We start from the raw sequence: 9,849 nt of genomic DNA, 5'->3' as shown, positions 1-9,849 counted from the left end.
ATCGATTATCACACCCTTTCGGTGAATTAATTGTTCCTTTCCCTATTATTCGGCCATCCGTCAACCTTACATCTGTAATCAGAATCTTGCTTATGTTTTTTCGGCCCCATTCTGGCTAGTAGTGCATGTTAGATAATTCACCCTAATCGCACGCTTAGAAAAAACTTTTACTTCCATTTATTTATTACAAGGAAAGAATGTATTTTATTCGTTTATTTGACATTTTTTCTGGAAATGTCCCAAAATATTTGATACTATTTTAAAAATTCAAGAATTCAACTCTGTACTAGTATTAAATATGAATGATGTAATTATTTCTATATTTAATTAACTTGTCTCAGTATTTTCTCTTATCTCTTAAACTATATGATTAACCAAAAAACTATCACCTTTCCTCAAAACGGATAAAGAACGGACTATTTATGATATAAAGGAGTATTTAATTTGCGGGCCTTCAACATGAAGATCAATTCTTAGGCAATTGATCTTAGGTATGCAGGTAAAGAGTCCATTACAGATCAAATTCAAACTATATAGCCTCCTTCTCGCATTTAATTCAGCAAACGGTCCAAACTATACGACACTTCATTTACTCTCTCTGTGTCTTCCTTTGTTTTTTTTTCTTTAGCACAGTAGGCCAAGAATTCTCATTGAGAGATTCAGATCTACAACAACCCACTAATTTTTTTTGTGTATGAGAAAGTGAAAAAACATGAAGGAGTTGAGTGGAGATTTACTCAGGTCCACTACTGTTATCAAAGTGTTGGCTTTCGTCTTCTTAGCCGTCGCTTTCTTCTACTTCGGCAAACATTGGTCTGATGGATCGTCTCAACAGCTCCTTTTCTTCAATTCGCGCCAAAACCCATCTGAGCCCATCTCTCCTTCAGCTGTTTCTCTTTCCTCCAATTTCAATAAAACTTTTGATTTATCCACTGTCATTAACGACACCAACAAACAGCAATCGGGGCAAGTTTCAATTCCGCCACCGCCACCGCCACCGCCGGCGGTGCAGAATATGGGTTTATTGGACGAGAATGGAGTAATGAAGGAAGATTTCGCGGTGGGGGATTATGATCCGGATGTTGTGGAGAATTGGCCGGCTGTTGGAAACGAGACAGATTTGTCAGAAAACAATAAGGTTGTTAAGGTTAAGAAATTCGGGCTGTGTCCTGAGAGTATGAGGGAGTACATTCCGTGCCTTGACAATGTGGAGGCTATCCAAAAGCTGAATTCGACGGAGAAAGGTGAGAAATTCGAACGTCATTGTCCTGAAAAAGATAAGGGGTTGAATTGCTTGATTCCTGCACCTAGAGGTTACCAAACTCCAATTCCATGGCCCAGGAGCCGTGATGAGGTATGCTATTCTTTACCAAAAACATTGCTGATTTCTTCATGTATTGAGTTTTTTTTTTTTGGATAAGTTGCTCAACTTTAGTTTTTTTGAAGTATTTATTGTCTCATTGGCACAATGTTCTATTAGTGACGGAGCCAGGAACTTGTGCAAGGGATTCAAAAAAAATACTAGAATGTCACACTTGGGATTTGAACATGTGACATAAAGCAATTTTTGAACCCTCTTTGCCACTATACTAGAATTTCAACAGTTTTAATATAACCCCCAAAAAAAACTCATTTTTGCCCTGTTTGCGCAGTATAATTTTCCGATTAAGGGGATTCGATTGAATCCCTTGGCCTCTGTTCTATGTGGCCATGATCATGTACTCCGTCTGAATAGAACTATAGCTTGAGCCGTGATCAAGCTTTCCACCAACTTGAGTGTAATAATGATGATCACAAAAGTTAATGTTACCTTTCTCAAAAAAGAAAATCGCAAAAATTTGCCCCCTTCTAATAAATCAAGTGAAAATTCAAATTCAAATTGAAAGACGGGACGGGATTTTTACAATGTTAGATACAATATATGGAATTAGGGAATTCTCAACTATCTCTACTGCAGGTTTGGTTCAGCAATGTTCCCCATGCACGTCTAGTTGAAGATAAAGGGGGTCAAAATTGGATCACCATAGACAAGGACAAGTTCAAATTTCCTGGTGGCGGCACCCAGTTCATACATGGAGCTGATCAGTATTTGGATCAGATTGAGAAGGTATATAATTTTGTTCTTCTTATTAACTTTAAAGCAGTGAGTCAACAGATTAAACAAAATTAGTATTCTTTTAATTTAACTTTTCCTTTGGACCATGTCTTCCCTAGATGGTCCCTGAAATTGCATTTGGTCGTCATACCCGAGTTGCTTTGGATATTGGTTGTGGTGTAGCAAGCTTTGGTGCTTATTTACTATCACAGAATGTGCTCACTCTGTCAATTGCTCCAAAAGACGTTCATGAAAACCAGATTCAATTTGCTCTTGAGCGCGGGGTGCCTGCAATGGTGGCTGCATTTGCAACACATCGGTTAATGTATCCGAGCCAGGCATTTGAATTAATCCATTGTTCAAGGTGTAGGATCAATTGGACTCGTGATGGTATGCTTTTCTATATCCTAGTAATATCCCATCGTGATGAGCTTATACTTCCTATTGTTTTAAGATGGTTTTCTTATTTTTGTTTTTTGAAATTGTTGCATTTGAGCTAACTTTGGCTTCAAATCTTGCATTCTAAGGGTAATGGTGAAAGTCTTATTGTTAAAAAAATGTATACTGGATCTAATAATTTGCAACTTTTCTTTTTACTGCTTTTATTTTGATGGATTGATAAGCTGTTACCAATAGTTGTGAATCTTTGTGAGTGGAGACAGATTCCCATGCTCAGGAATAGTCTTTTGGCAGAATTGTCTTGGAAGGCATTAGAGAAAACTCCCTTTTTCTGTCCCGAGGAAAAAAAACAGAAACACTTATAAACATTTCTGTTGATGCATAGTCGCTCCCGCATTCTAAGGTTTCATGGATGCAGTTGAAGATATTCCACTTATAATTTCTCGGGGAGTTCCTAGTTTCTCTCTTTCATTTGTTAAGGGTGATAATTTCTTTTTTTCTTTTGGCTTTAATTTATTAGCTCTTTGTTGTCCATTAATATGTAGATTTTTTGGTTAGAAGCTGTCTCAAGTGTCCTACATGAAAAGAGAATTTGTATTAGACTGATAGTTTCATAATGTGTGTTCTAGTTCCACTTCTTTGTTATTGAACTTGTTAATAAATGCTGCCATCTTTTAAGTCTAAATAACCAGATTGTGATTCCTGTCTTGCTCATATATGGTAAATCTCTAATTTGTGCGTTGATCCTCTGATTTTATGAAGATGGGATTTTACTATTGGAGGTGAACAGGATGCTCCGTGCTGGAGGATATTTTGTTTGGGCTGCACAACCCGTTTATAAGCATGAAGCTGCCCTAGAAGAACAATGGGAAGGTAACTTTATTAATAGTTGGCATGTTGTATGGCAATGTCAGATCTTCTGAATAGCAATAAAGAGTTAACCTCCTATTATTGTGAGCAATTCTCCATTTCCCTGTGGTTTTACTTATCAGTTGGTGTTATGCTTCTATTAGAGAGCATCACAACAAAAACATTGAATGTTTTAATGATGTGTGAAAATTAGTGGTCAAGTCAAAATCAGTAGATAGCTCATCTTTTTTGCTAATAAGGAAAGGAGCTTCCAAAGAGAATTGAACAAATCATATTCTTCTAGCTAATGTTCCTTTTTCTCCCCATTTTAAGTGATTAAACTATTACTCTCTTACTCGAAAAATAAAATAAAATTTAAGCATGAACGAAACAATAAGAAAAGATCAGTGTTGCTCTTTGTTGTGAAGAGTGTGAAGCGGGAAAAGCGACAAGCCCCTTTTCGCTTAAAGCGTGAAGCGAGAAGCGAATCGCTCGCTTTTTTGAAGTGAAGCGGAATTAAGAAAAATATTAAAATAAATATTGCATAGACAACACATGTTACACATGTAGCTGCATACAACACATGTAACTACCAATACTAAAAAAATTGGCAGTGAGACTAAGAACAAAAGATGAAAAACTGAAGGAAAAAAAAAATTGGCAGCATTTCGCTGCAATTTTAAGGACTGAAACGAAAATAATAATAATAATAATAATAATAATAATAATAATAATAATAATAATAATAATAATAATAATAATAATAATAATAATAATAATAATAATAATTTGGCAGCATTTCACTGCTATTTTAAGCACTGAGAAGAAGAAGGAGGAGGAGGAGGAGGAGGAGGAGGAGGACTGAAACGAAAATAAGAAGAAGAAGAAGAGAATGAGAAAAAGAAGAACTGAAGGGGAAAAAAAGTTTGGCAGCATTTCGCTGCTATTTTAAGGACTGAGAAGAAGAAGAAGAAGAAGTACCTCTGTAGCTCGCTGATTTTGTAAAAAAAGACTGAGCTTTTTATTTATCTGTGACTTAAAAAACAAAAGCGAGCGCTTCCGTCGCTTCAGCGAGCGCTTCTCGCTTTTTTGGCAAAAGCGGACGCTTCAACCTTCCTGCTACACTTCACCCTACAGAAGCGACACAGTGGCCGCCTCGCTTCGCTTCACGCTTAAAGCGCTGAAGCGAGCGCTTTTCACAACACTGGAAAAGATAAGTTGTCGGCATAGGAGTAACAACATGGAGATCCCTGGTTCTAATTCCAGCTGCAACTCTCAATGTGAGCCTATCTGCTCCACTCTTGGTGGCAGCCTAACATCTATGCTTGTGGGTTAGGTTGCTAGTTAGTTAGTCGAGATGCATACAAATTGGTCTGGACAATGCCATCAAAGAAAAAGTATAAGAAAATATAATTGGATTAAATTAAGAAAGTGTAGTCTTGCTTTGTACAAGCAAGCTCTCACTCTATCCTCCAATTTAAGAATTTAAAAAGAATAATTGCCCTTTTTTAAAACCCTGTAAACTACATGTGCACTTCAAGTTCTTGAAAACTTGCACAAGTCATAACACTTTGCTTTCTCCTTTTCTCTACCAGAGATGGTTAATCTAACAACCCGTCTTTGCTGGAAGCTTGTGAAGAAGGAAGGTTATATTGCAATATGGCAGAAGCCTTTAAACAACAGTTGCTATTTAAGCCGCGAAGAAGGAACCCAACCGCCGTTTTGTGATCCACAGGATGATCCAGACAATGTTTGGTGAGGATTATATTGGTTATGCTTATCTAAGTTTTTATTTTTTCCCATCAACATTGTCAAATTTATCTCCCTCTTCGCAGTTGTCCTGATTTTGGTCCTCCATTTGTAACGCATATGCTAATTTGTGTTGTTTTGCACTTAGTAGAAAAAGTAATTGGATGCAGTTCCTCTTTTTTCATCCAATGCCTCAGCCAGTTGTTGAGTTTCTTACTAATGTACCAATCAACTTACTAGTTCTTTAGCAAGGGTTTACTTTTACAGTCATAGCATATTAATTTTTTCTTATTGGCTCGTGATGCCTTTTAGTATTAGCAGTGTTGTAAATTGAAAAGAAATCATCCTTGCATATAGGTTCGAGATTGATCTGAACCAGATCTTTGGCATAGAAAAGGGGTGAACATATGTGCAGCAATTGTGCCTGATCAAAGCTGCATTCAATAGATGCAATTTACTTGATTATCAAAAAACTGTACATTCTTGAGATTGGGGAGAGAAAAATAGAGTTTGAATTAGTACAAGCACGGGCACCATGACTATAATGCATGATTTTTTATTTTATTTGTTGGGTTGGGGGGTGGGGGGTGGGGGAGGAGGTCATGGCCCCTGAAAACGATATTTTAGAAATACCTTTACGTGTACACATATATGGTCTACGGAGTATATGGAACTTCCTATTGGTGCTCCTCACCCAAAACAGAATAAAGGAATAAAAAGATTTGAGTTTCCTCATCGTCAATTGGGGCTTTTGATCTGTTGTGCATGTGCAGAGAGATGGAGAAAATATACATTATAAATATACTACTAATAAGACCATAGGAGGAGTTATTTGGATGAAACGCTTTGGTGAAGTCATGCAGCCCGTTGTATTGCTGTCACCCATCTAACTAGAAACGAGAAAAAGTTAGAGAAATCATTGCACTGAGATGTAGTTATTTGTTCAATCTTCTTTCCCTGATCCTGTACCTTTGTTTTAGATTAAAAATTATTCCCTCATGTCCATTTTGCTTGCCAGTTCTTGCTTAGTGAAAATCAATTTGACCGATTATTGGGCTAAATTGGACGTAGATTATGTTTATGAAAAGAAAATTCAGATATCAGCGACTTTCTAAAATAAAATGTTGGTCACAACTCTTTTCCATGTGAAGATGATGGAAGAATACATTTAATATGATGCAAAATTACTTTGTTCGACTCCCGAGAAGCAAAATTTACGACCATTTTAAAACATAGAGATTTGTATTTAAAAATGTTGTCACACTTAGACTAGCTGATTGCTAACACATTGTCTTCTGCCACTTACCAGTGGATGAATTTTTCCAATATCTTTAGAAGTAATTGATGTATGGTGTCTTTTGGTTCGGGATGCCCCCTATTGTTTTGTGCCACATGCCGATGGAGTTTTAGTAACTTGCGTGGAGATCAATGCTTCAGTCTTTCCATGTTCGCTGAGTCCTTTTTAGTGGGAAGGACAAGTTCTTTCCTGAGAGGGAACACAGCAATTAGTAATATTATGTAGGCTGTGGAAAACATTAGTTAGGCAACATTAGAAGTTATTTTTATTTGCTCTAAAGATCACCACAGTGGTGTTGGCATACATTATCATCACAAGCACTTCTGCATATGACTATACCATATCTTATTGCAGAATGAGAAATTATATTTTTTGCATCTATCTCATCTCATATAGTGCTCAGTATACAACTGAAATCGGGACCTTTGTTCTTTAGGACATCCTTATTAAAACTCGCCTAGGAATTTTCTGTTGGCCCATATGATTGGAATAGACTAAATAGAATTGATGTCCGTAGGTGGTGCTTTCCATTGTGGAGTACCCATTAGATTCAACTTATTCTCAAAATGTGAGTTAATTCAGGGCATGTCTGTGAAATCAAAAATGATAATTACTCTTTAATCTAACTGTCTTTTGTTTGCCTTTTCTTTTCCAAGTTATAAAAATGGAGTTAACTTGCACTGTTAGCAGCTTGTAGCCAATTAGTCAGCATAGAAAGGTACTGCATCTATAAAATAGCAACTTATTTTCTAATAGATGGTTGTTGAAAATTCCTAGGGCATTTACTAAGTTTGAGCGTCTCCGACAGTAACTGATTCAAAAGATTGCAGTACCTAATATTAGTGAACTGATTCAAAAGCTTGTGAATACCTTGTAGTCGCATGATTTATTTTCTGTTCATGCTTTTCTTTCATTCTAGCCCTTTATGACTTTTTTGCAAAATCACTTTTAGGTATGTTGATCTGAAAGCTTGTATTACGAGACTACCAGAAGAAGGATATGGTGCAAATATTACCACATGGCCTTCACGGCTTCACGATCCACCAGAGAGGCTCCAGAGCATACAACTTGATGCATATATATCTAGAAAAGAGCTTTTCAGGGCAGAGTCAAGATTCTGGAAAGAAATAATTGAAAGTTATGTCCGTGCCTTGCACTGGAAGAACTTCAAACTTAGAAATGTGTTGGATATGCGAGCTGGTTTTGGAGGGTATTTGTTCCATCTCTATTGTTTTCCTCTTTGTGGTTATTCACTTTAATGCATTTGCGTAAAACTGTTCTTCTAAAGTTTTAGGAAAGAATGCCTATCAATTGCCTTCTTGTCAGATTTGCAGCAGCATTGATTGAAAATCAACTGGATTGCTGGGTTCTAAATGTTGTCCCTGTTAGTGGCCAAAATACCTTACCCATCATATATGACCGTGGACTACTTGGAGTCATGCATGACTGGTAAGAATTGCTCATCTTGTACTTAGTCTATATTTTTCGTGCTTATAGGTACAGTGTATCCTTATATTGTAATAATTTCATTGAGCCATGCAATTCTTTGTCTCTAGTCTCTACACATTCCCAACACCAATATGATTTGAGAGGAAGGGGAAAATGGGGAAAATAAAAAGATGAAAAAGGAAAGGATGCTCGCTGAGTGATTTTGTAGTAACATCCTCCATCCTATGAGATTCAGTATTCTGGCTAATAGTACATGCAAATCTTTAGGCATTTCTTTGGAAAAGTAGGTGGGAGGAAATGCAAATTTGGATGTTCTGTTTTTGATATGTGATATCTCGAGGCAGAAAGATCTGGCTGGATACATATAAATCGCTGTGCCATTTTCCAGGTGTGAACCATTTGATACTTACCCAAGAACCTATGACTTATTGCATGCACATGGTCTCTTCTCCATTGAAAGGAAAAGGTACACTATTAACCTTTTTAAAATTTGCTCCAATATAATATTGTGGTCCGACTCCAAGTTCATGGGGTCTCACTGTAGTGAAGTTGGGCTTTCTTTAGAGTAGCATATTAAGAACATGTTGCCATGACTCTGTTTGATTTTGGTGTTTCAGATGCAACACATCCGCAATCATGCTTGAAATGGATCGGTTATTAAGACCTGGTGGACGGATATACATCCGTGATTCTCTTGCTGTTATGGATGAACTTCAGGAAGTTGGAAAAGCCATGGGTTGGCACGTATCTCTGAGGGACACATCTGAGGGTCCTCATGCAAGTTACAGGATTTTGACATGTGACAAACGTCTTTTACGAGCCTGAGTTGATGGTTGAAAGGGGAAATCAAACAATATGTCTGGTCATGCGCTTTCACTGGAAGAGCAGGAAACAGTATGTAAAGTTTAGGGACTAACTGCTCAACTCCATTAATATATAGTGATGTGGATAGACTGATTATTCAGAGCTTCATCGTTCTGCAATAAATGGAGCTGAAGGGGATGGCTGCCCTACGTAACACATGCTGTTTTTAGAACCACGTAGCCTAAATGAGGCAGTTCATGTGCAGCTAGCCCACACTGGTGAAAACATTTTTTGGTTTGCATTCAAAGAAATTTACTCTCCAGTTATCAATTTTTTTCATTTACTTTCATTTTTATTATGATAGGCACAGAAGTTACTTGCATCATTGTATTGATAATGCCACCATCTCTTTCCAGTCATTGCTTTTGCAGCTCGTAATTGCAATGATGAATATGTATCCAGCTCTAAATTCACTTGTAGCAGATGTACTGAAGTTAGATTAATCTGAAGGAGCAACATGTTTGTGTTGACCAATATTATAACCTCTGCTGAAGAATGCACCTTTCTATGTTTGATGGTACACAACAGATAATTTTGTGTTTTCCCCCGTGCATCAAGGTTTCCTGACTGTAGCATGTTTATATATTTTTCTAGTAAACCACTCTTGCTAGTTTGTTATCAATTCGTGGAAAAGGCCACAGGAACTCGTTTGCCAAATTTTTTTGCTCTCCCTTGTTTGAGTCTTGTAATTGTTAAATTGAAAAAAGTTGTGTATACCCACAACCGTCATGAGACAACAGCGTGTGTTCTACAAATTGATAAATTCAGGGATTCTGTGGTACTCAGATTAGAGGCTGTAGGACAAGTGTTGATAGGACATCGAACTATTCTTTTACTTTTATAGGTACATCTAAATCTAATACCAAGAGAAGACATTGTTGAGAGTAGTGTATTTAACATATTGTGCAAATCTTAACTTCAGTCCCCTTTCAATGTCGATAATTCAAACTAAGGTTAAAGTTAAAATAAATTTATCTAGTTGCAAAGCGAACTTGGTACTGTATTAGACTCTGTTAACCTACGGTTCAGTACTTCACGAAATACCCTGCTATAATCTATGTATGATTTTGATCTTACTTAACGATACATTTACTATTTGATCATTATACAATAGACTACCACCATAATAATTTCAAGCAGGCCAGGG

The 9,849-nt window shown here is 36.9% G+C and overlaps 1 protein-coding gene across 2 annotated transcripts; it reads left to right on the top strand.

Moving 5' to 3' along the window:
- The first annotated feature begins 390 nt into the window (after nucleotides 1-390).
- On the top strand, nucleotides 391-9,176 carry LOC104093660 (probable methyltransferase PMT11). Of its 2 annotated transcripts, XR_011414725.1 has the most exons (10): nucleotides 391-1,354; nucleotides 1,958-2,107; nucleotides 2,215-2,485; nucleotides 3,257-3,367; nucleotides 4,939-5,098; nucleotides 7,342-7,599; nucleotides 7,716-7,838; nucleotides 8,227-8,304; nucleotides 8,456-8,920; nucleotides 9,007-9,176. XR_011414725.1 is itself a non-coding variant. In XM_009599441.4 (9 exons), the coding sequence occupies exons 1-9, from the start codon at nucleotides 713-715 to the stop codon at nucleotides 8,661-8,663; spliced, it is 2,001 nt and encodes a 666-aa protein (XP_009597736.1). In that variant the 5' UTR covers nucleotides 391-712; the 3' UTR covers nucleotides 8,664-9,176. The 2 variants fall into 2 exon arrangements, 1 of the variants encoding a protein (XP_009597736.1); XM_009599441.4 differs by having other exon boundaries at nucleotides 8,456-9,176.
- The last annotated feature ends 673 nt before the right edge of the window (nucleotides 9,177-9,849 follow it).

This window comes from Nicotiana tomentosiformis, chromosome 3, assembly GCF_000390325.3.
Source record: "Nicotiana tomentosiformis chromosome 3, ASM39032v3, whole genome shotgun sequence".
In the NCBI taxonomy this organism is placed as follows: domain Eukaryota; kingdom Viridiplantae; phylum Streptophyta; class Magnoliopsida; order Solanales; family Solanaceae; genus Nicotiana; species Nicotiana tomentosiformis.
Note: the sequence above shows the minus strand (reverse complement) of the source record. Positions and strands in the feature narration are given on the sequence as shown.